At 33.5% G+C, this 24,660-nt stretch overlaps 6 protein-coding genes across 8 annotated transcripts; 3 read left to right on the top strand and 3 right to left on the bottom strand.

Moving 5' to 3' along the window:
* Positions 1-676: 676 nt before the first annotated feature.
* Positions 677-2,169, bottom strand: CSN4 (COP9 signalosome subunit 4). Its single transcript, XM_014236790.3, has 2 exons — positions 1,457-2,169; positions 677-1,395 (listed from the first exon to the last, which is right to left on the bottom strand). Exons 1-2 carry the CDS (start codon positions 2,015-2,017, stop codon positions 733-735), a joined length of 1,224 nt encoding a protein of 407 aa, XP_014092265.1. The 5' UTR covers positions 2,018-2,169; the 3' UTR covers positions 677-732.
* Positions 2,170-2,453: 284 nt separating this feature from the next.
* Positions 2,454-6,846, top strand: LOC106618880 (PX domain-containing protein kinase-like protein). Its single transcript, XM_014236784.3, has 8 exons — positions 2,454-2,793; positions 3,036-3,321; positions 3,944-4,364; positions 4,434-4,612; positions 4,695-4,934; positions 4,994-5,310; positions 5,375-5,585; positions 5,648-6,846. Exons 1-8 carry the CDS (start codon positions 2,692-2,694, stop codon positions 5,875-5,877), a joined length of 1,986 nt encoding a protein of 661 aa, XP_014092259.1. The 5' UTR covers positions 2,454-2,691; the 3' UTR covers positions 5,878-6,846.
* A 4,273-nt stretch (positions 6,847-11,119) lies between these two features.
* Positions 11,120-14,943, top strand: LOC106618916 (dynein light chain Tctex-type protein 2B). 2 transcript variants are annotated; one of them, XM_014236845.3, is made up of 4 exons: positions 11,120-11,249; positions 13,226-13,294; positions 13,360-13,556; positions 14,679-14,943. In XM_014236845.3, the coding sequence occupies exons 1-4, from the start codon at positions 11,232-11,234 to the stop codon at positions 14,842-14,844; spliced, it is 450 nt and encodes a 149-aa protein (XP_014092320.1). In that variant the 5' UTR covers positions 11,120-11,231; the 3' UTR covers positions 14,845-14,943. The 2 variants fall into 2 exon arrangements, with proteins under 2 accessions (XP_014092320.1, XP_014092321.1); XM_014236846.3 differs by lacking the exon at positions 11,120-11,249 and adding an exon at positions 12,670-12,766.
* Positions 14,944-15,383: 440 nt separating this feature from the next.
* On the bottom strand, positions 15,384-20,964 carry nito (RNA-binding protein spenito). 2 transcript variants are annotated; one of them, XM_036377610.2, is made up of 4 exons: positions 20,816-20,963; positions 19,973-20,017; positions 19,389-19,889; positions 15,384-19,310 (listed from the first exon to the last, which is right to left on the bottom strand). In XM_036377610.2, exons 3-4 carry the CDS (start codon positions 19,823-19,825, stop codon positions 17,513-17,515), a joined length of 2,235 nt encoding a protein of 744 aa, XP_036233503.1. In that variant the 5' UTR covers positions 19,826-19,889; positions 19,973-20,017; positions 20,816-20,963; the 3' UTR covers positions 15,384-17,512. The 2 variants fall into 2 exon arrangements, with proteins under 2 accessions (XP_036233503.1, XP_069965134.1); XM_070109033.1 differs by having other exon boundaries at positions 19,389-20,017; positions 20,816-20,964.
* Positions 20,965-21,337: 373 nt separating this feature from the next.
* On the top strand, positions 21,338-22,898 carry LOC106618901 (uncharacterized). The gene has a single exon (XM_014236820.3). It carries the CDS (start codon positions 21,450-21,452, stop codon positions 22,737-22,739), a length of 1,290 nt encoding a protein of 429 aa, XP_014092295.1. The 5' UTR covers positions 21,338-21,449; the 3' UTR covers positions 22,740-22,898.
* On the bottom strand, positions 22,895-24,584 carry p47 (NSFL1 cofactor p47). Its single transcript, XM_014236822.3, has 6 exons — positions 24,378-24,584; positions 24,137-24,318; positions 23,651-24,076; positions 23,466-23,594; positions 23,174-23,404; positions 22,895-23,114 (listed from the first exon to the last, which is right to left on the bottom strand). The coding sequence occupies exons 1-6, from the start codon at positions 24,477-24,479 to the stop codon at positions 22,982-22,984; spliced, it is 1,203 nt and encodes a 400-aa protein (XP_014092297.1). The 5' UTR covers positions 24,480-24,584; the 3' UTR covers positions 22,895-22,981.
* Between the last annotated feature and the right edge of the window lie 76 nt (positions 24,585-24,660).

Below are 24,660 nucleotides of genomic sequence, written 5' to 3'. Positions count from 1 at the left end.
ATATCCTGTGTTCTTGTCACTGACACCGTCGTCGACCATATTAAGTTTTGTTTAAGCTATAAAAAGTAGTTTTTGATCGGATTGCGACTAGTTGATGAAAAATTACGACACCTCTAAACGTAAAAAAACATGTGCCAACCGAATCAACGGTAAAGCTCTGTATTTAGTAGGATCAGAAGCATGCCAAGTATGGGCTCCTAAAACTCAGTTTTTTGCTAAAGCTATTTGATGGGATATACATTCCAACTGACGGCGTCCTGAATCAACTAGAACAAATGGTAGTTAGAAGGGGGCAAAGTCTGGGCGGGTGAGCAGGATTTTATCCAAAATTACTTGGGGCCTAACAAGGTGTATTAAGTTTTAAATCGTCGTCTAAAACCTGATTTTATTTATGATGAAATTATGAATAAATACTACACCTTTATTGAGTATCAATACTAGCACGAATACAGTATCTGATGGGTAACCGTGTACAACCGTAGTGACTATCTGCCAATCTCTGTGAATCATGTTTACAAACATATACTAATTATACAAAAGCAAAATTTTCTTTGAATTCAATTATAATGTAAAATTGTTCTTCCAGTTCTTTTATTTTATTTTATTTTTTTATTAAATTAATGTGAAATATGAGGACGTCTCAAAAAAAATTTTAACCCAAAAACAAACATACGAGTATCTTTTTGAAAATGTCTCATGTGTTTAATAGATAAAATATTTCAATTAAATATATCAGTTCAAAGTATCCAGTGTATTTGTCATCCAGTTCGGCTCAGCCGCGGCTATCTTTTCAATAATGGAGTTTACTTGATAACATAACGATTGGATTTGGCGATCCCATTGTGGTAGCACTTCACGACTTTCAAAATGAACAAGACCTGATATTTGATCTATATGGCCGTTCATACGTTCTTCGGTAATCATTTGTGAAGCAATATTTTCAGCTTTCGCAGCTGGTATATCAAGTAATGCGCCTAGCTCTTCGAATGTAATGTTATTATACAATTTACTAGCGCTAAGCAAGTTATGCTCAAATACAGCGCGATCTAGGATAGATGAACCGTCAACGGTTATAGCTTTTTGATGCGGTTGTAGTAGCGCTTCGAATTCTTTTAATTCCGAACGTCTAATTATGCGATCCAAATACATTTTTTCAAGTATAGCATAGGCTGGCAGTTGTTGACAACGTTCATCCTTGAAAAGTGTTGCCAACATGCGAGAACGCTGCTGTCCAGCAGAAGCTAATACTGTACAAATTAAAGCACTTCTTAATGCATCCATACGATCACTTTCGCTCATCGTTTTGCGATAGGACAGTTCGTTATACCGTTGTGCAGCCTCAATGAATTTTCGACGATAATCCAAGACATGAGCGTAACACTTTTTGTAAAGCACCTTTAGGAGAAATTCAGCTTTTATTTATGTTCTTGTGTTTAAATTAAGGTAAAATATTCACCTGTAGTTCTTCATCGGTTGTCTCGGTCTGCAGCAAAGAGGCGCGATTTATATAAAACTCAGCTTGTGCAGAATCATCATCCTTCAAGTAGAGACTAGCTATTTTTAAATATGTTTTAAGCTTATAACCCACCGGGTATTGCTTTTGGCCAGTCTCTAGTGGTATGCCAACCAGCACATTTGCAGCATCACGCCAAAGCTGATTGCGCTCATAAATATCAGCTAAATGTTGTCGTATACCGGCCACTTGTTCTTCAAAAGATATCACACGCGGCTGGACCTTCTCCAGCGTAAAATGAGAGACTTGTCGCGAAATTTCATCAGACAATTTACACAAGGAATTGCTAACATCATTTAGTATTTGCCTTGAAATCACCAAACTGACATGCTCATTGACTATGGCTTCCACAAAGAGCTTTAGGGTGTCCACCAGTTCACTGCCTGTATTATTTAGCACCATTACTAGCAATTGCCGGTACTTGTCTGCTTGCTCTTTGTGTGTGCCAGAAAAGTTAGCGAGCGCCATAAGTTGTGTACGCAGAGCACTTGTACCGATTGACATTTTTTACAGTTTAATCTTCAATACTACTTCCACAAATTGGGTATAAATTAAAAATAGCAACTTATTAATCTATTTACACTAGTTTAGTTCTTGTTTCTGCGATTTGATGTTATCATGCAATTTCTGTACAGATTGACTTCTAATAAGATTGCCAGCTGTTGAAAAAATGTATCTTACCTACATTAGTGCTACCGGATAAGCATTGTATACATTTTAAATTTCACTGTCTTTTCTGAATCGCTTTTTCGGTCTCAATGTTAAATTAATTGTTTATATATTAAAGGCCTCTTTGGAATAAAAATGTTTTAATGTGCTTAATGAAATACGCGTATTTTTAAATAAAAGTATTATCACAATAATTGTGAATTCTGCAAGAAGAACAAGCATGTATACTTTGTTTTTGTTTTTCCTTTTATAAATTTTTAGAACCATTCACAAACTCAATTAACTTTTGTTCACAAAAGTGATTACACATTTAAGTCAGCAGGTGTTATAGTGAAAATTTCCAATCAAGTTTATTTAATAACACCTTTTAAATCATATGTCACAACTCTAATACTTTAACCAGGAGGTGAAAATAAAGAATTGCGAAAGTCGGCAGCGGATGTGCGCTTGGTATGGATTGTATGCATTGAAAATGGATCCATATTCTAGGAGTATTATTTGGAAGACCAATGGCAATATTTGAGAGACCTTTCGGTTATAGACACAAACTCGATGACACACAGGCGATAATTTGCGTAATTGAGACAGCACAGGAAGTGAACGGCCACACGGTAATTAGAAAAATCATATCTTCAAACATTTAAATCAGCATATGAATTATGTTCAGATATGTCTGTAGATAACTAGGTGTGTAGAAATGTATCAGTAATAGAAAAATCAATATTAAGTGACGCCGTAAGGTGGAAATTTCGGGTGGGGGTAAACGCAATGCCATCAAAAAGAATACAGATGAAGAATACAAAATTGTACACAACTATACACACATATTTTAAAATTAGTCTCATCATTTCAGGAGTATTTATTGCGAGTGCAGCGTGGAGCAAATAAAGAAAATTGTTGGAAGATTTTGCGTCGCTACAATGATTTCGCTGAGTTGCACAAATGCCTCTGCATATCAGGTATCGATCTGCCCATGCCAGGCAAACGGCTTTTCGGTAATATGCGGCCAGACTTCATAGCTGAAAGAAGACAAGCATTACAGATTTACATAAATACAGTACTAATGAATCCCATTTTGGCATCGTCATTGCCGGCCAAACGGTTCGTCGATCCGGACAGTTACTCGCAATCCTTTCATGGTAAGTGCTTAAATGTCTGCTACTAAATAATTTATAATTAATTACCTTCGTTGTAACATAGACATGCATACAAAAGTATGTTTCCTAACATGAGCCGCTAGGGTGTCGTTAATTTTAATTGAATATGTGTTATAAAATTAGTGTAAAGTAATGAGGCGCACCCAATCCCATATGAAATAGCGGACATATGTATGTATATCCACCTGGCATAAATTGTTTGAAAGATTATACTCATGTGTCATGCTTCTGAATATGGATAATTTCATATGTATATACAAATATACATATGTATATTATTGTCTTGTAAACGGAAGTATGTATGTCGCGCGTTTGTAGGCACCTTTGTGTCAACACGAACACTTCATACATGGGTATCGCCATGTACATATGTTAGTGTACCAGTTATGCGCATCTGTTGCTTTCTGTATAATAGACGTACATTAATCCTTAAAGCATTGTATCATGCCTACTAAAAATTTATGAAAAATATGATACAGTTTCATACTTGTAGGTATGTAAGTATGTGCATTTGAGGTCTTAGATAGCAATTTAGTAGTTTTAAAAATTTTTGAATACTTCTACAAAACAAATTAAAAAATGACTACAACATCATTACATTTAGATCAAGCAGTGCAAAATGCCATGCTATGTTTACGCAGCGAGGGTATATGGACATTGGGTACCACAATTGGTCCAATAGGTTGGCGTCTACGAAAACATTACTTCAAAGTATCACCAAAGCCACCGGAAAAGACTGGAAACAAGTTACTCGTGAAAAGTGGCTCACAAACACATCAAGGAAAACATTTTGCCTCATCGAGCAGTAATGGTGGCGGGGGTGGTAGCAGTAGTGGATCAATAGATGGTGGCAGTTTAGATCCTTCTGAGTTAGTTTTAGAATGGATCGAATACGGACCCGACAAATATATAGACGAAAAGGAAATGAGTGGCATACTAAAAAGTCTATTGGGTTTACAACATCCACATATCGAGCCAATCGTGTACGCGGCACACAACGAGAATGGCTGTATAGCTGTGCGTAGGTGAGTCACAGAAACCAAAATGCTATTTAATTGCTCATAACTATATAAATACGATAACACTTCCAACAGATTTTACAAACAAGGCACACTGAAAGATATACTTTGTATGGCAACGCCAAAAAATCCATTCCTCAGTAAGTACGGCAATCCTAAGGGCAGAACGGCACTCACAATGAAACAAGTCGCGATCTATGGACGTCAAATACTGGAGGCTTTAATATTTATACATTCAAAAGGATATCCATACGGTATGTATTAAGCAATGTCTAGTTTACGAAGACTTGTAGAAGCAATTTTCAACATTTTCAATTCCTTTCATAACCTAAACAGGTCACTTACATGCTGGCAATATTGTGATTGTTGATGATTGCGTTAAATTATTGGACATCGAGAATTACGTTTTAGGTGTACCCGCATTCTATCGACCTTTCTTTGTGCAGCACAGTAAAATCCACTCAGTGGAAGCTATAGATGTATACAGCTTTGGGCATGTGCTGTTCGAAATGGCAATGGGCTATCCACTACAGGAATCGGTAGTGCGTCAAATTAACGAATGCCCCGAATCTTTAAGTAAGTTGTTTGGAACACGTGGCTAATTTGAATATTTTAAATTTAACCTTTCTATATAGAGAACCTATTGGAGAGTATATTGTCAAAAGAGGCAGTTAGAGCTGGTTTACCATCACTACAGCAACTCATCAGCCATCAGTTCTTTGCGCAACATGCTAGTAGTGCAGCTGGCGGTTTTAGTTGTTGTAATGAAGATTCACGAAGAACGCATTTTAAATTGTCGCTTAACGCAAAGGAATTTTTAAAGCAAGCTGCGCTAAAAGCTGAGCAAAGACTGCGGGAAGAACAAAAATCAGTTAAAAATCAAAAGCGCATTGTGCGAGTGCAGGAGATGATGAGCTCCGAGGAGGAGAAACGAAAATCGAAACAAAGAGCGGTATATATATATTTTTTTTAATAAACTGAAATTATTCTATTTCTATTTTTTAATTGTTTAATAGAAACTTGAGCATAAACAGTCAAAACTGAAACAACAAGGATCATTGCAAGCGGGCAATGGGCGTTTGTCACTTTCCGCAGCTAGTGGATCTGCAGCGCTTAGCACATTTGTTGGTGGTGTGGCACCATTCGAGCGCACGGACAGCGTATTAAGTATGCATATGCCAAAGGAGGTAAATACAGCGCACTCTTCTTCCAACACGGACATAAAATGTATGTAAAATGCATTGTAACTGTTTCAAGGCAACAATATATATAATTTTCGTTTTATTTAGCACCACCACCTACACCGTTTGTGCAACAATATACAGCAGAACAGCAGCAGGAGCAGCAACATTCTGCCACAAAGCAAATCACATTCTTGGCAAATGTCGAACGGCAAGCATCAACACCAAATATTTCCACAGACACCGAGCAAAGCGGTGATCCAACACGCTCGGCACTCTTAGAGTCGATTTGTAAATTCAATCGTGGCTCTTTGCGTAAAGTGCGCTCCAATGACTAGAAATAAGTAAACAAATTATTTAGTATATAGCATATACAGGATTAGACAACTATAACTATGTATGTTATATAGAGTGGTGAAAAGGATAGCAGCCAACTGTTCCTCTTCATATTGTTTCATGCACAATAATTCCAGCCAAATTCAATCACCACCTCCAGAATAAAAGCTTTTATAATATAAACACACTTTCTAAAAGTCAGCGTCTAAATTTAATATTAAATAAATATAGTAATAGAAAGTAAACGATAACATATAGAATTTTACATGTACTAATATCGATGTTAACGTACATATATGTATTTAAACTAAAGTAAAATAATGCTATTCAGCATTCATCACCTGTTTAATGTCATAAAACTACACTGTACTTCACCAAATATGTAAACAAAATAGAGATTAATAATACAGGAATTCGTATATATATATAAACTATACATATGTATGTACATTAAGTGTGGTGTTGTGTTTGTAAACGAAGCGTACATCTACGCTTTTTACATATTTGTCACAATTAATCAACAGCCATAGAAAAATATGTATTAAGTATTAGTGATTTGTTTTTCTTTTCTTTCAACTTTTTAATTAAAATAATGTTTAATGAAAGCACAATAAATATTTGTGTTCAGATTTTCTTTGTGAAACTCGATGTATTGATTTTAATTGATACTTTGAAAGACTTTTTAAAAAAATTTCAGTTGAAATGCTTTTTTACTTAAATTTAAAAAATCATTTCAAAAATAGTATTTGTGTTTAAAATATTCCTCGAAATAGTGCAAAATTTGCATATTTTTTACAAAAATGTTTGTTAAATATGATTTGTATATTCTTCTGAAACCAGCTTTATTATTTGTAATCTTAAGTATAATTTTCTCGAAACTGAAACCGAAATTTGTACATACATACATTTATATACCATAATAGCAGAAAACACAGTTCCTTTATAAACAACAAATTTTTGAAACAACAAAATGTGTATTATTTTCTTTTCTACCCATTCAAATACGCAGATTTTTCATAACGAATTTCATTATTGGTCAAATTAGTGCAGCCATTTTATTTGTGTTCACCAACGATTGTTAATTTTAAAAGTGTTGCCTGCTTTTAGGCGCTCTTCCGCCAATTTAAACAGTTTTTCATAGCAGAGAAAGTAATTAATTAATTAACGTTCTCTGCGGAAACCTCGAATTCGAATATATGTATGTAAGTTCGAAAATTCGTTATTTAAAAATATTTATTTTGCATAATTCAATGAGGAAATAGACTCGATTTTATTAAAAATATGTTTTTCTTTCACTTACTTTTTAACCATTTAAAAGACCGAAATCACTTAAATTTCTACATTTTCTTTAAATAATGTTTCAGAAATTTACCATACATGAGCACAATTTTACCATAATAATATAAACTATTATAATAAACTAATAACTTCGAAAATCAAAAATATTCACCACATATTAGGCGTACTAGCTGTCGCTCTTTAGAAGCATCTCTCACTACTCACCACGACACCTGTAACGCAAACCTATTAAGTAAATTTATATATAAAGTAGAAATATGACGAATAAGCACTAAAAACGCACCTTAGTATACATAATATTTATTCACATACAAATATAAAAAAATCTTTAAAATCTAATCAACGTGCACAAAATATTCAACTAAAATGGTTTTGATATTATTTTTCAAATCAAACTCCTCAAAAATAAATATCTCTTGAATATCTTACAAAAATATACCATCGTGATATGAATTAAATTTGTATGCTATACTAATACATATTTATGCAAATATGTCTACAAAATTAAAAATTAAATTAAGTGAAATTTACAACTATTACTCAGTGCTTTTAGCCCCAAATTATATTTCCATAAAACAATTTTATGGGATTGTGACATTTGAAACGAAGATTACACTAAGCAACGTTATATGTTTTTGTGTATATTAATTATTTGGGAACTCAATTTAATTATTTCTAATGTATTATTATGATTGCAAGTATTTTTATTAGTATTTAAATATATTATTTCTTTTTTATGATTACTTCCAATTACAGATGTGTAGAGCTCACTGATTATAATATTTATATATTTATTGCTATATAAATAATATTGGAAGTAACATGTATATATTTTCACCATACACATTCTAACATTGATTAAAAGTTCTTGAAATTTCTTTAACAAATTTTGTAAAAAAAATATTTGTTTTCAATTTCGATTCGATTATGTTCCTCGGAACAGAAAAAATTTGATTCCTACTTTAAAGCTAAAAAGCACAAGAGTTTCCACCTCGAATTGCTTAGAAAACAGAGCTAAACTGGCAAACAAGACATACCGAATCCGATTGTTTTTACCGCATTAAATGGAAAAAGATATTTCAAATTATAAACATTTTTATAATTACGATGTTTATGATACCCAAAAGTAAACGTCGATGACGCCATAAAGTATATACACATATGTATATATGTATAAACGATTAGCGTGACGAGCAGAGTCCGCCTGCATGAACTGCACGTGAACTTATTGAGATATCAATCTCAAATTTTGCACACGTCCTTTTCTCCTAAAGATATGTTTACCCTCATACTCTCTAAAAAATACACCTGTGAAGGGTATATAGCTTCGGTGCAGCCCAAGTAAACGTTTTTTCTTGTTTTTTTTATATTTATTTAATAATTATTATTAATTTTTTTCTTATGTATTGTATAATAAAATTTTAATATCTGATGGTTAAAAAAACACAAAATATTTTGTTTTCAGTTCAAATTTTTATCTTTAATGCAAATAACAGAACTGATTTTTGATAATACTCTAAAAGTGTAAATGAAATGAATTACATTTGCTAATTCTTTATTTATTTCGAAGTAATGCATATATTATAAATCCAACTATTTACAAGTCCAATTCAGTGTTGGCGCAATTATATGTATGTATATCTAAGTAATTATTATGTAAGTGTGTGTGTGTATATGTTTCTGTATTACTGCATCTAAATGTCGACATTAGTAGAAAAATTATAACTTATTTTTTTAAGACAAAATGTGTGTGTCAAAACTCTATATACATTTATATATGCATTTTTAACGTATTTTTTATTTATTTTCATTAATTCCAAATTTCACAGAAACCTATGTATTGTATTTAAATTTAATAATTTGTTATCAACACAGAGCTTAACTTATGATTTTGTAATATATTGAGGCTTATTTCTCTACGTACCGGTCAAGTGCTGTTACTTCAGCATTGTGAACAGAGTTTCATGCTGCTACAACAACAACAACGACCTAATTTAGTCCGTTGCATCACCAATCAAAAAGCAGTATTGAGGTCTATATAACCGGCACGGACCTGCATTTTTATTTGGCTGTAGCATTGCAAAAAGTACAAGTATTTACAAGTACAACAACAAAAACAAATGGCGAACTTTACATTTCAGTGAGTTTTCTGTTCTCTTCTGATGCCGTTCAATATAATTTTATTCATTCAAGCTTATTTGTGGAATCAATTATCGTTTTGTAAAAAATATGATTATTTATATAAATATTGTATATTTATTTTTTTATGGCAAATTAAAAATTGTAAAATTTTAATATATATTTTTTATGCCAAATTAAGAATTGTAACCGAAAAACTTTCGTAAAACAATGCAATTAGCTTATAAAAATATATACCTACTACTATCAATAATTACAATCACTATTCTCAATCGTTCAATCAACACATTTCAGTTCACCAATGTGCCAACACTGTCAAAATCTATGTATGTATATGTATGTGTCGATTATCCCGAACAATCACAATCAGATAACTTTCTTTACCAGTTCGGTATGCACTTATAAATTACTACTAATTATAATAATTACATGTATGTATATGTGTGTGTTTTAGCATATATGTATGTATATCCTTAAATACAAGTCTTATACTTCAAATTAACTAGTGATAAATAATAACATATTAAAGTATATGAAATATGAAAATATACATAAAAGTAAATTTAGGTATTTACATAGATTAGCATTAATGTGTACGTATGCATACATACATATATTGAAATTAAGTAACAGTAAATGTGTATAGTAAAATATTGTGTACTAGTATTTAATTTTCGCAAATGAGTACTAAGTACTAAGAGCTTTATTATACTCGTACATATGTATGTTTGTATGTAAGCAAATTGCTATATATATATGTATATGTATTTGTAATGATGATGGCGAATTATGTAGCTGAGGTTGACGAAGCCAAGCGCGTGGTTGTTTACAAATAAAAACTTATTTTTAATTTTATTTTTATACTTATATACATACAAACAAATATTTTCGTAATTGTTGTATTGTTGTAATAGTATTAAAATTGTTTTGATTGTCCCTTTGTAATAAGTATTTATATATGTATGTAAGTATGTAAGTGCGTAAACTTCTATATCTATGTGTTTGTACTTTATACCTGAAATCATCAATTTGAATAAGTCTTATGTCGTATTATAATTAAATTTATGTATGTAGCAGATATGTACATACATACATACATATACATATATAATTGCAAATAGTATATTTAGCATATATATATATACTCACATAAATAATATTTCTACAAATGTGTCGTAAATGGATTCTTGACTGTGTATATGTATACTATATAAAAATAAATCAAATAAAAAATATTGCAACACACAAATAATTAGATTTAATATATAGCTTTTCAAGTTTATCAAATTTTATATAAAAGTGAAGTTAATGTGAAATTGGTATAGAATTTTAATTCTATCGGAAACTATTAACAGTAATTTATACTAAATAATAACTTTGGTTTAATTAGATCGAGTTGGAATACGAGTATATTACATAGATATTATATTGTGGGGTTACGGCTAGTAGTCTGGGATTTTCAAAAAATAATTTAAAATATATATTATAATGATCCTAAAACCATTATTCAGTTAGTAGAATAAAACCAAAGTTTTCTCTGACCACTCCGAGGGTGTGTCGGAAGCGTTCCACTGCCGCAAAGTCTCTTTGTATGTATGGCAGAGATATATGCTAGTCCATACCCCTGCGCACATCCTCGCAATTTGAGCAACTCTTGTGGTAAAGAGAGAAATAAACTGAAGTTTATAAATAAATGTTTCATAAATCAGTAAAATATTTGTAAAAGCATTCTTCAACACTAATTTGAGCACAAACTACTGGCAACTTCTAATGAAATTGCTTTTATTGTTTATTTTTCTCCTATTTTGATATTTTTGTCTTTGGAAAACAAAACTTTTTCCAGCATTAACTTCAATATAGTTTTAATATTTGAATTTATCTTTGAATATTCTAATATATCGTACTTTTTTTGGACATTATGGATGTTGGCGGAGAGGTACGTAGGGATGTTTATATTAGCAACGTTAGTATACATAAATAGAATAGCGTCTCATATGATCTTATAACACAACGAAAGAATAATATTTCTATCCAATATTTTGAAAAATAAGAAAATAACATTAAATTTTTCAAAAAGAAATGGAGTTCAGGGGCATTACACACGAGAAGCTGAGTAGTTCGAGCGAATCGACTCTACTTAAAGAGAATGAACTCATATTTTATATCACGCACCGTGCGTCCTCCTCTACATCACGCAGACGAAATTTTAAGGTTATCGTGTTTGATATCCCATATAAAGGCTCAAAAAAACGGGGTTTCTACATTTATTTAACATAGTGAATACTGTCAGTATTTACTGTGTTTATTTAAATATGCATATATATCCATAATATGTGTATATATGTATAAACTTATATAAATAGTTTCTAGTTAATTTGTAACCATAACCGTGTCGTATGTTCGGAATTGTAAAAGAATCATTTCTGATAGAGATCTTCATTTAGAAAGCAACCAAATCTTACAATATTCTGCTGAAAAGAAAATTTTTCATTTTAAAATTTATGGGTCATTTGGGCGACTCATAACCTCGAAGGCTATTTCATTTGCAGTAAAACTTCAATAAGGGATGTAACCTCGGCCAAACAACTGTCATGGTGTAAGCGGCAAATTAATTGTATCTATGGTTTCCGTATACCCGTAACATGTTACACAGAGAATAATAGCTATGTTCATCTAACAGCATAAACCAAAAAGAGATCGTTAATGTTTTTTTTTTTAAAAAAATATCTGTCCGTAAAACCATCCATTTTTTGTAAAACAATATTTATGTATAAAAACGTCCATGTTCATATAATACAAAATTGCCACAATCCAAAATATGCAACATTCTTTGGAGATAGATATTAACGGAATACAAGCGGTCTTTTATAAACATTGATTATTATATCTATCTCTAGCCCCTCTATAGTAAATATACAGATTTCCGTCGATTCAGCTGACTTTAAAAGAGATATCACGGATAAAAAATAAAAGAATGGAATGCAATAAAATAGGTGCATTACACCCACAGCTAAACATATTATATTAATGTAAATTAGCAATAAATAAATGGGCACAATCAGTCCATAACTTTATTATAGCGCGTACCGATATCTAAGGTCATACCGTTTTGTTAGGGATATACACAGGCATCACTAAAACTTAACTTTTCTTTAATACATTTTGTCGCTTCCGTCCGAAGTGCCTTTCTTACCTGTTGAAATTCAAATTAGTTAATTATGCCCAACCACAATAGTGCTCGTATGTAAATATACATATGTTTTGCCGAGCTTAACATTTTTACCGCTTTTGATATATGCACATACAAATATAATATTTTATTTACGTCATATCGATTTAACATTTGGCCAAATTCGTATATCAGGTCAAAATGCGACTGCACTCGGTTAGTTCTTGATGGCAGAGAATTGGTCTAACCTCGTAAACTTGTGTCTAGGTCAGGCACGCGAAGAGGTAGAAAATTGTGCACTCGTAATTCTCAAATTGGCAATTTGCATTTGCATTTCCAAAATAATTCGTATCAATAAACCGCGGCAATAAATTTAATTCAATTTGTTATTTGTGTGTGTGTGAGTGTGTGCGTCTGTATTAGGTTTATATGCAGAATAATGTGGTGTTAGTTTGTATACACTCACGATTGTCAAATTTTGATTAATATCGCTAATGATCGATGGCATTAGGTGTAATTGCCATTAATCAAACAATCAACACAACATAAGCAGTTAAATGACTATGCCCGCCTAGCACGCAGCCTTAAACGTCACTCACTTATTTACCATTTATTTATGCGTAACTAAGCAGCGGCGAGCCACAATTAACCCTCTCACCCGTTTATATACCATACCTATATTAGTTAAGTGCCAATTCATTTATATGTAATAGTTTCTAAATGAAAATGTTTAATTTTTGCAGCGACGTGGTTCCCTCAAATCGGCGACTGGACGGAGAATAAGTGCGGCATTTACAGTTCCTCAATCGCGGGTAAGACGATGCCTTTGTCACAACAAAACAGCAGTGTAAGTTCACCACTATCTATGTGTTTGCAGCCAGTTTTGAAATATCTACCCACGTATCGTCTGGATCCGAAGTATCCGCTAAATAAAGAGGTATGCGAGAAAATTATGCGCGCCGTGATGGACAATGCATTCGAAAATTTTATGTATTCACCCAAAACGTCACTAACATTGTGTGCTCAAATCAGCGAAGAGATTAAGAATCGCATTAAAGCGCAACACTTTGATCGGTATGTACTGGAAAATTGGAAAAAATATATAAAATCTGACTAGTCGTGGGTTACCGCATTCTTCTTTATTTGTTTACCCTTCGAAGTTGTAATTGGGTTTTTTTTTTTTTATGTACTGTATTAACAATAGTTTATCTTTATTCTTTATCCGAAGTCCTTTCACATCCTTGTGAATATATACTGATCACTAAGGAGATAAAGCTTTAAGGAAGCTATCGAATACTACGAATCAATTCATTGGTCTATTCCCATTATAATTGGGCTTACATAACCGGAACGGACCCTAGTTTATATCCGGAAAAGGATTGTCAACTCGGTCTAAATTATTTGTTGAATGTTTTTTGCCGCTACCACAACAACTTAGTTTAAGGAAGAAATCAATTCAACGTAAATTTTTTAGACGCATTTCATTTAGCAGCACTTTCTAAAAGATTAAAGAACGCTTCTACATGCATTGGATTTAAAAACCGGAGCAGACCCGGAGATATGTATGTACATATGTACATATATCTGAAATGTATATGAGACTTTGACCTCAGCAAATAGTATTTAGGTATTGTGTCATGCTGCTACAACAAATATGTAGTTGTAAGAGGTACTAAAAGAGAGAGAGAGAGAGTGGTAGACTGAATGATTTATTATTAAGGTTGGTCTTTAGCTATATGCATTCGCAAAGGATAATTTAAGGAGAATAATCCCATGAAAGATCCATTATTTTATTCAACCATAAGCTTCAGATTTGTACAAAGGTGTGGACTTCCTCCAATTTTTTTGTTATATTTTGTGTTCAAATTTAATATTTTATAGGTTTCCTTAGAATATATTAGCGAATGACTTATTATACAAAATATTTTTGATGACAGACTGTAAAGTATTCTCAAATCGTCGAAGTAGTCAATGACCGGACACATATTAAACAAAAGTGATTTGAAAAAATAAAGATGCCACTGTCCTATTATAACACCCTTTAAATAACCAACCATTTTAATAATTAGTACCTTTCTTTTGTTGTTGTTGTTAACACCTTTGTTTGTGCTTTTGTTTCACCGCAAATCAAATGCTGACGACTAGCTTGCTAAATTTTTTTTTAATTTTAAAATGATAAACATTTTATTTTTTCAGTTACCGTTACATTTGTGTCGTAACCATTGGTGAAAAGGTAATGCAAGGATACTGTTCGCTAGTCAATTTTCTTTGGGATGCAGAAAAAGATGGTTACATTTCCTACGTTCATGATACCCCAAAATATTTCGGTATCGCCACACTTTACTACCTTTATTATGATTAGCTTCAATTCAAAATGGCTTTAAAGAAATTTCATGCATATATTAGATAAATGTTATTATTGAGAAATAAAAAATTATGTTTGCAAATCTTGATATCAAAATGAATATTTATAAAATCAGCGATGGAAATATTTAGAATGAGTAAATTGTATGGCATCTATATGCTATAGTGGTGCGATCTGAACATTTTCTTCGGAGATTGTACCGTTACCTTGGACAATATTCCATGCCAAATTTAGTAGGGTATAATTATCTATTGAATTGCGCATGAATGAAGTTACTAACTTAACTGGCGGAAATAATGCAGTTTTGGTAATAGGTTAATGGATTTAATACTTCGACTTTGCTAAGTATATTCATATATTCCAACGTTCGAAATCTTAGATATTGTGCATATACATATGTAGGTATGTATGGTGGCAGAGTAACTAGTATATTGGACTTACCTAAAATGTTGCTTCTGTATTTACATAGTTGGGTATTAAGAAGAAACTCGTTTTCAGAGGAGACACAACACTATCACAGTAATAACACAAACATATTTGATATTTATGGTTTATTTAATTAAGTTTTACGTAATGCAGAGAGTATATTATTATTAATATTACAATTTATGCACTTTCCAGTTCATTTTACTTTTTCATAAACGACTTTTATGTATTTGTATAACTTACAAGCATGCCATTAAAAATATTTATTTAAATAGTTTAATTGTATATGCAAATCGATAACTTCAAAATCAATAATTTACACACAGGAAAAATTAAATATTCAATAATTTAAAAATATTATACAACTCATATATTTTTTGTTTCACCTGGCAAACTCATATTTGCAAACGTGGCTCTTTTAAGATTAGTGTGCAGTGATAGCAAATTCACAACAGTAATACATAAGACAGTATTAGACGTCCGTGCGCAAATTTAAGAAAACAATGTAGCATTCGAAAAAACCCTTTATATGTAGCGATATATTTTAACCAAATGCTACACCTGGTTCTCTTAGCATGGCTTCGAAAAACATTTACTACACCCACAGACATTGGAGAAAGTTGACACAAGAGGTCACAATCGGACGCACTTTCATTCGTTTGGCACTCGCGTCTTTGTGTAGGCGACAAACAAGTAATTACTCGCATAACAAACTGAAACTGTATATTTAGGCAATTAAGCACTGAATTAATTATGCCATATAAAACCACCGTTAAAACTAATTTTAATGCAGTCAGAGAAGTTTTAACTACTTTTGATTGTACCACCAAACAGCAGCCGTACCAATATTAAACAATTCAAATAGAACAAAAGTAACTGCTCCTCATATACTCGCATTAAATTTTTGCCACATATTTATGTTTGAGAATACTTCACTTTCAGGGAGCTATTAGTTCGTTTAGCCAATTCTAATTTTGGAAAAGGTTTCATAAAGCACCCACATCACACCACACCACACCAGCAATTCGTACAAATACTTCACTTTTAACCATCTTTGACTTTGAATTGCATCTTAACCGCACTGAAATTACGGCGATAAAGGGACGAACTGCACTAGTTGTGAACTGAACTAAACCATTCTTTGATATGGATCATATTGAACTTCACTTTGTTCTGACAATTTTTGGTGTTTCAGTAAACAAAAACAATATTTCTAATAAAAATAAATAATTGACCAAACATGGTAAGTATTTTTCTTACATTCAATATGTAATAAACACAAACTCAAATATAATAAAATAACACAAACAAATTTCTGTGATCAACTTTGATTTAAGAAAAAAAATACACTTGCTGGAGAATAAAGCTCACCACTGCTAAATAGCCACAATGCCACAACGCCACACTACATCACCAAAATTAAACTTTGTTAGAAGCTATCATTTTTGTTCACCACGCGTACAAAATGAAATGAGATTATATTTTTTTCTTTCTATAAAACGTAACACAATTTAGCTTTGCTCATTTTATACAATTTTCTCTTTGTTCGAATCTCATCTTTACACAAAAATTAAAAAGTTTGATAGTTTTTAGAAATTATAATTATAAGCATTAAACTGCTGCGTTTAGATGGCATCATAAACGATCAAATTAAACTTCACAACATTTCCACAGCAACTTATTCACTTTTTTAACTAAAATCATGAACATTTTTAAACATTATAAATTTGTATAAGTGCTTACCTACTTACTAAACTAGTTGATTGTTTGAAAAATGTTATTGTGTGGCAAAATAAAGTGCTGTGATAGTAAGTATGCGTCAAAATACTACAGACTAATTTAAGCGAATAAAATATTAAGACCCAATAAATAGTGCATAGATATAATTCAATTTTTAATTTTAAGTTAAGAGTTTCAAGAACCTCGTTCATTCATTCAATTCATTTTAAAAAAAAATTATATACTTTTATCAGTCCCAAATGAAATGACAGACTGCTAAGCCATCAGCGGTCTCAACTTTTTATTCGCTTTCTATAAGGAGAATATGTAGTTGTAGAAGCAATACAGCTAACTTATTTTTATTCAAAATTTGTTATTTCCGGGTTTAAACCTTAGCCCTTCGGTATGTTTAAAATTTCACTACCGACGCGATAAAAGTACTTCCATATTCACTATTCTAGCGCACTAGTGATTTACAATCAATAAAAAGAAATCGGCGACTGACTACGCGTTATCGATTTTAAGCAGTTCCACCTCTTACGACTACTACCACAAGATGATCTTCCTTTAGACCCTCCTCAGTTACACTCTGGCATGTACGCTTCAGTAGTTCAGTAGAAAAGTCACATGGTGGGAAAGCATATAGCACACCAGTGGCTTCAGTATCTTTGTTCAACAGTGAGATAACACCGGCAGCTTCCTTTTGTTTTAAATACGACACTAAATTTCGTAGTGGACGCGTTTGCACGCTGCTATCCTCCAGAGTGGTTGCAGCCGACGACGCTAATCCTAAAAATATTGCATGTGACGATGATGAGCTAATGCGCTTTTGCACATCCTCCAATTTGGGTGGATCGAGACGCAAACGCTGTGTAATACGCAAGTTATGCTTTCCTTCTTCGTCGCGCATTAAAGAGTCGACAATATCCGCATCACCATCAGTCATATGGAATTTTGCCGGAAATAGTGAACTCTTTAGTATGAGTGCGCCCTGCCATACAACAGTGCACTTACGGGCAATGTCAGGCAGAGTACGTGCGGTACTCAATGCACCGTTTCGTCGTGAAGAAGAATCGGAGTCCGACTCGGGTGAATGTGCGCGTTTGTGAGGTGAGCGCGAACGTGAACGATCAGCACCGGGTTCACGTGAACCAGAACGTGCTCGCTCATATGAATCGCCTGGCGGACGACGCCATTCATCTTCGGCTCCAGCAGGTGGTGGCATCGATGATGTTGAACTGCCATGTATTGGACGATGCACATCATTATGATAAACGTGATATGAACCACGTCCACGACCGCGGTAGCCACCACGACCCCTATAACCACCTCGTGGTGGATAAGGTGCATACCCACCTCGTGGAGCATAATGTGGTGTCTCTTCATAGTGGTAGTCATATTCTGGACGCCTATATTCGGGTGCCTCATCATAGCTCTTTGATTTAAATGGTACAGCTGGGGTAGTTCCAGGTAATTCAGCAAAATCTGTACGCAAACGACGCTCTGGTCCACCCAAAGGAAAACCGCGCATTTCTTTCACTGCGGCAGAGGCTGCCTCGATGGTTTCATATTGTATATATGCACATGTCTCGCCTTTTTGATATTCTATTTTCTTTATGACACCAAAACGATCAAATTCCCGTTCCAATTGTGTAACAGAAGTCCAAGCGCCTAGACCACCGATCCATATACGAGTAGCTGGTGTTACTTTACCGTAACCAATCTTGCATTGGAACTTTCCAATATATTGACCGGAAAGCTCTATCTTAGCACGGTGTGCCATGTCTAGATTTTGATAACGTACGAAAGCAAAAGCATTACCAGTACCTGGTGGGGGTCGCTTTATATCGATATCATCAACAATACCGTATTTACCGAATATACGACGCAACTCTTCATCCGAAATATTCACTTCTAAATTACCAGCAAATAGAGTACGTGTTGCAAGTGGGTCGTCTTCTGGTTGAACATGATGCAAATAATTTGGAAATTTATCTTTCTTACTCTCAGGCTTCTCGTATGGAACATGTGGACGAGGTCCCATATGACGCATGGGTGCATATTGATGTGGTGGTGGTGGTCCATGCATATGTGGTGGCACACGATGCATTGGTGGTCCACGTGGAGGAAGTGGATATTCGTGATGAATTGGTCCGCGATATTCCCGTGAACGACCATGCGGATGCATCGGTGGTCCATAACGGTCATACGGATCAATCGGTGGTCGACGATGTTCTATTGGACCAGTCGGACCCATAGGCGAACGTGGGTAATGATATCGATCGTAGTCAGGCGGAGTAATCGAACGTCCACGAGGCCTTCAAATTGTAAACACGTAGAAGAAATAGATTAATAAAAAATTAAAAATGTATAATCAAAAAAAATTTTACACACACCTGTATTCATTATGTGAAGATGATTCGTAAACTGGTTCTACCAATGCCATTTTATCATACAATACAATACGCGGCTTATGATGTTTTGCTTCACGAGCATCCTCAGATGTTCTAAAACAAACGTAGGCAACACGTTCGTCCAAATCATGAGATATACGAATGCTGAAATCGCCGAATTTTTTGTATTCACGATATAATGTTTCCTTAATGAAATCGTCAGAAGCTTTGGGATGTAAAGCACTAACACATAACACCTTGTACGTTGGCCTTTCCGCCACAGGTGGGGGCCCACGTAAGTATTCTTCACGATGTGGTGAAACACCGTACCGTGCTCGTGGACTTGGTGACCGACCTATCCGACGTCGTAGGCGATCTGGAGACATGCGTTCGGGAGAATCGCCTGGAACGCCGCTACCATTATCATAACCGCGACCCATAATTGTTCTACCGTGAGAAGATCTTCCCAAATGATTGTTCCTGGTTGGTGAATCTCCTGAAGCACTGCGTTTCATACTATGTAGTTAATAACAATATTCTTAATTTCAGATGAGCTTCTATGAATGCTCAAAAGAAGGTGGCTGTACCTGCTGAAAAATTATCACTACTCTCAGTAGACTTTTTGTATTTCCCTGTAAGAAATTAAAAATTACATTGTCATTAATACAATAACAAAAACGGGGATTATAAACTAAAAAAAATGCAATTATATTACATTTTTTATTTTAATCTTTCCCAACTAACTAAATAAATAACCTTGCTCTAAAAAATTGTAAAAGTACCGGCGTTATTATCAGTTCCGAGTTACAAGCATTAATCTCATAAATAACCTGTTTAAAAAATTTACGATTGCAAAGCATAGAACGAGACCAAAAATTATGTATACTGGTGCATATGAATATACGTGTATATGACTATATGTACATTCATATATATATGTATATTTGAAAATAGTCAAAATGAGAAAAGTTCCGTGATACACAATTTTTGAATTTATGCTGTATATATAATTGTATATTTAGAAAAAAGTATTATTTTTATTCAAAAATATAAATGTACACATTACTAATGCAAAAGAAACTGACCTCCAAAGCGCCAGCCGCCTAGAAGTAAATTTTCACTGTGTGCTTTACACTTAACCTACCAACTTTACTCAAGTGCAGAAAATTCAAAGAGGTCATCGAATATACAAAGCATTTTGCATAAAATTTTTTTTAAAATAAATTATTCAACTTTTTGTTCTAGTTTTATATTTATTGACTTACGTAAAATTTTAATATTGAATAAAAAAGTATGAAAATTTTTCTCTATACCCTCATGAAAATAAATTTCCAAAATGGCGTCTTCTATGCACAACTTGAAAATATTTTTACACATTATATGCTTAAAATTAAAGGAAATCTCTCTCCATTTATGCACTTTACACTCACCGTTTAAAAATTTACACAATTTTGTTGAAATTCTTCCACAAATATATAATATTTTACTCAAAATTCACACAGTAAATTAAAAATGACTGTACGCGTTCACAAAGCCACCAGATTTGACGCAATCAATTACAGCGCTGCCACATTAAATTTAAGTTATGCTGCCACCTTATTATCTAAGCACAGATTGCCAGATTATCATGTTCTTAAAATATTTTTTATGATATCGAAAATGTCTTCAGCTCTGAAGGAGATTAATTAATCAGAAATTTTATGAAAACTAAGAAAATGTCGTTTTATTTACTTTTCCATCTAAGGCGCACATACATTAACTCATTTTTATAAATTTAATTATTTTGAATATTTTGGATACACAACTATAATATTAATAATTCAATATAATATTTAGCAAGCCTGAATAGTGTTCATTAAAGTTGTAATATCGTTGAGGAAGATATGGATGTGCGCCACTGTATTATAATTAATTTTTTTATATAATTGATTTGAGATTCGGCAACCCTATTTATCGGTCAATTCCCTTCATTTTAATTATTTGTATTTTTAATGTGTTTATTTTATAAATAGTTTGACGAAAAGTTTTCATATATACAAAGAATGTATACTTATCAAAGCGACGATGCGTAAATATCACCAGCTTTTGTTAGTTATAATTTCTTGTATAAGCATAATTGTCTTGCTTACATACAAGAGTGAAAATTCACGTTTAAAAGATGTTCTAAGTGCAGTGCACTTCTTTAGTCGCAAAGACGCCGATGAATTGCGGTTATTGAATAACTTGACTTCAGCAGAGGAAGACATCATTGACTTTAATCGACCATTGCCAGTTTGGCAGCTGGTGGGAGACTCGTTTCATGCATACGCCTCTTACTATCAACGCAATGAACTTATGTCTTCCGGTGGTGAAGTTTTAACGCTTGTAACCGGTAAGACAGGGGCAGTAGTAAATTTTCGCTGTAAAGCACACTACGACGATGGACGCGATATTCAAGGCAAATTTCGATTTCAACACTTGAATCAAGAAGATAAAACCGATGCATTTATAAATTATTTATTTTATTGCCGTCTTAAAAATGACTTAGGAGAACCAAATAGCATTGTTTATACCGATCTGTCCGGTGATGGCAGTAATGCGAATCACAGGTTACGTTTACGTTTTGTAAAAAATGCAAAGGGAAGTAATGTACCACCAACACAGTTGGCTATTTGTCTGGATTTGGTCTCATTTAATATGAGCAGTAGTTTCGGCAAAAGTTATTCTAAATTATTAGAATTCTTTATACATCATTATGTTGTTGGCATCAACCAGTTCATCGTTTACAACGGTGATGAACTGGCCGAAATACTTCTACAAAAGCTAATGAAACATAAAAATATTCATCTACAATCGTTGCCTTTCAATTTCCCATTTGCAAACAACAAAAATAATACACATAATTTGCGTGAACTCATTAAAACAGATTGCTTACTGCGTAGCATGCATAAAGCAAAATATGCTACTTTGCTAGAACCAAACGAATTTTTCTTTCCCAATGCCAAACTAAGTGACGACAATTCAGTACTATATTCATTGAATTCATATAGTATCTCAGAGACTATATATGAGTTACAAACTTACTCGGTTTGTATTGATGAAAAGAATGAATTACTCTCAAATAATAGCTTTTATGACCCAGAAGTGGTGCAGCCACACAAGATTAATATTTTCAGACCTGTGATTCCTACGTCAACGTCAGCTATAAGTAGTACTACTAATTTAGCTCCGTCATTAGCATTTGCTCATAGATACACCGACTGCGTACATGTGGGAAATGATGGCCTGCACATGTTTCAAAACTTGCTGCGCCAAGATTTCATGAATAATTTGATTGAAATTAGAGAAGAAGTACGAAAGTTAATGTATAATTAAGCTAACGATAAAAATTCATGAATTTAGACATAGTCAATTTGGGCTGCATTAAGAACGATTAGCTACATTGAGCATACGATTATTTTTAGTAATATACATTAATGAAACTTATTACGAGAGCAATGTTATTTATCGAATAAATACTCATAAACACATCTATGTAGTTGCATTTTATTACATTAATGGTATTTTTATTAATATGTTGAAAAAATTGTATTCAGTGGGTATATAAGGATTACAATTTAGTTCAGTCGCTGCATTATTGACGCATTCTTTAGACCAGCTAATTCAATCGTTGCAGCTTCATCCGTTAGTTCACGGGTTGGGAATGAGGACACTAACCGAAAATTACCCTCCGCATATTGTGGTCTGGCACTATATAACAAACAATAAATAATTAGTATCGCTTTTTATAAAATTTGTTCTTTGTTTACTTCATAATATAGCGATGTATATCAGCAACTGTGTGATTGAGATTGAACTGGGCGGTTAAACGTGAACCGTCGGCTAGACGTATTTGTAATGTTGTTGTTGGCTGAGAAGAATCAATCTTAAGCTTAGCTTTAGCCTCACTTTCATCCTCTTTGACATTAACAGCTGTTGTTGGTTTTGCAGTATTTGGAGTTGGTGCTACTGATGCTGCTCCTTCCACGTTAGGTGTAGGACTAAATAAAGTTAAATATATAATTATAGGCAATCTTTACTAGGGCCAGTAACAATTTTTACCTTCCCAATGTATGGCCGGATCCTTTAAATTTAGGTAGTACAGTTTTCCTTTTGTAATCCTCGTGACGATGATCCTCCACGTCAACATTAACGACCCATCCCATTTCAAATAATTCATGAGGTATTTCCCTGAATTGATGAAATAGGTACTTGAACTGAGTTATTCGGAATAATAATATATTTACCCGCGCATCACAGTTTCTAAGAACTCTTTATTTTCGGGATCATCATATAGACGTAGTTCACCATCATCAATGGAAAATCCTTGGCTCCATAATTTCAGCACAACAATAGGTCTCTTCTCACCTGTTGTATTTGCATCGTCCTGCTGCGAACCTACGACCGAATGGTCTGTATCGGTCATGCCCAATCGTACACCTTGACCCCATTGTACAGCACCAGATGTTGATGGGCCGCTTGAAGTACTAGCAGATTCGCCGGTGTTGTGTTCTTGTGCCATACGAAACATGTCAGTTAATTGTTCCCGGAAATTCTTACGTTTTGGTGGTCCTAAAACTTGCTGTCCTGAACGTTCGGAACCACCAGCATAAAACGCCTGCCCCTCTTCTTCATTAGATGTACGCTTTGTCATATCATTTAGTGTTGCTACTCTGATTAGATTATATATATATATAAATTTAGCCACCAAAAAGTCGAAATTTCATATTTACTTTGGCTTATCTGAGCTTTTCTTAGTAAAACTGTCTGCGGCACCGGTTTCTGGTCGTACCCGACTACTTGAATTTGTAGGTGCAGGTTCAATATGCGCTCCGCCTGAATTTCGTTCGATTGGTTGTTCATCGCTTCCACCCTCTCCATCAACTTGATTGCCAAGAAAATTGGAAAGCGCATCCTGAAATCATATTATATGGTAGCATTACAGCCGGATGAAAGTTCTTCACGTTTTCTCACCTCTAGCGACCAATTGGAACTGGCTAAATAAAATCTGGCGACATTTTCATCTCCACCGCTTATTTCAATAAACTGTGCGATCAATTCATCGTTGTTAGACATATTTTTAGCATTCAAATCTTATTTTCTTCTCGTAACACAGAATTAGTAAATTAAAACAATGATTTCACAGATTTAATACAATTGATCAATTGAGGGTTGCCAGACTGCACTTATAACTGATAATGCAATGTGATGCCATAGATTTTATAATTTTTAAACGTCAAAAAATGGCTTTGAGAAG

This window comes from Bactrocera oleae, chromosome 4 (assembly GCF_042242935.1).
Source record: "Bactrocera oleae isolate idBacOlea1 chromosome 4, idBacOlea1, whole genome shotgun sequence".
Lineage (NCBI taxonomy): Eukaryota > Metazoa > Arthropoda > Insecta > Diptera > Tephritidae > Bactrocera > Bactrocera oleae.
This window is presented reverse-complemented; position numbering and strand designations above follow the sequence as displayed.

Bases quoted from the DNA above. Each gene is read 5' to 3' on its own strand.
- CSN4 (XM_014236790.3), bottom strand. From the start codon at position 2,017: ATGTCAATCGGTACAAGTGCTCTGCGTACACAACTTATGGCGCTCGCT. The intron at 1,396-1,456 runs GTGAATATTTTA...TTTCTCCTAAAG, and splicing joins CAACCGATGAAGAACTACAG to GTGCTTTACAAAAAGTGTTA.
- LOC106618880 (XM_014236784.3), top strand. From the start codon at position 2,692: ATGGCAATATTTGAGAGACCTTTCGGTTATAGACACAAACTCGATGAC. The intron at 2,794-3,035 runs GTAATTAGAAAA...TCATCATTTCAG, and splicing joins AGGAAGTGAACGGCCACACG to GAGTATTTATTGCGAGTGCA. The intron at 4,613-4,694 runs GTATGTATTAAG...TAACCTAAACAG, and splicing joins TTCAAAAGGATATCCATACG to GTCACTTACATGCTGGCAAT.
- LOC106618916 (XM_014236846.3), top strand. From the start codon at position 12,710: ATGGCAGAGAATTGGTCTAACCTCGTAAACTTGTGTCTAGGTCAGGCA. The intron at 12,767-13,225 runs GTAGAAAATTGT...TAATTTTTGCAG, and splicing joins TAGGTCAGGCACGCGAAGAG to CGACGTGGTTCCCTCAAATC. The intron at 13,295-13,359 runs GTAAGACGATGC...ATGTGTTTGCAG, and splicing joins TTACAGTTCCTCAATCGCGG to CCAGTTTTGAAATATCTACC.
- nito (XM_070109033.1), bottom strand. From the start codon at position 19,900: ATGAAACGCAGTGCTTCAGGAGATTCACCAACCAGGAACAATCATTTG. The intron at 19,311-19,388 runs GTGTGTGTAAAA...TACAATTTGAAG, and splicing joins TCTTCACATAATGAATACAG to GCCTCGTGGACGTTCGATTA.
- LOC106618901 (XM_014236820.3), top strand. From the start codon at position 21,450: ATGCGTAAATATCACCAGCTTTTGTTAGTTATAATTTCTTGTATAAGC.
- p47 (XM_014236822.3), bottom strand. From the start codon at position 24,479: ATGTCTAACAACGATGAATTGATCGCACAGTTTATTGAAATAAGCGGT. The intron at 23,595-23,650 runs GTAAATATATTA...TCATCAATTCAG, and splicing joins TTAGAAACTGTGATGCGCGG to GGAAATACCTCATGAATTAT. The intron at 23,405-23,465 runs GTAAAAATTGTT...AACTTTATTTAG, and splicing joins TCCGGCCATACATTGGGAAG to TCCTACACCTAACGTGGAAG.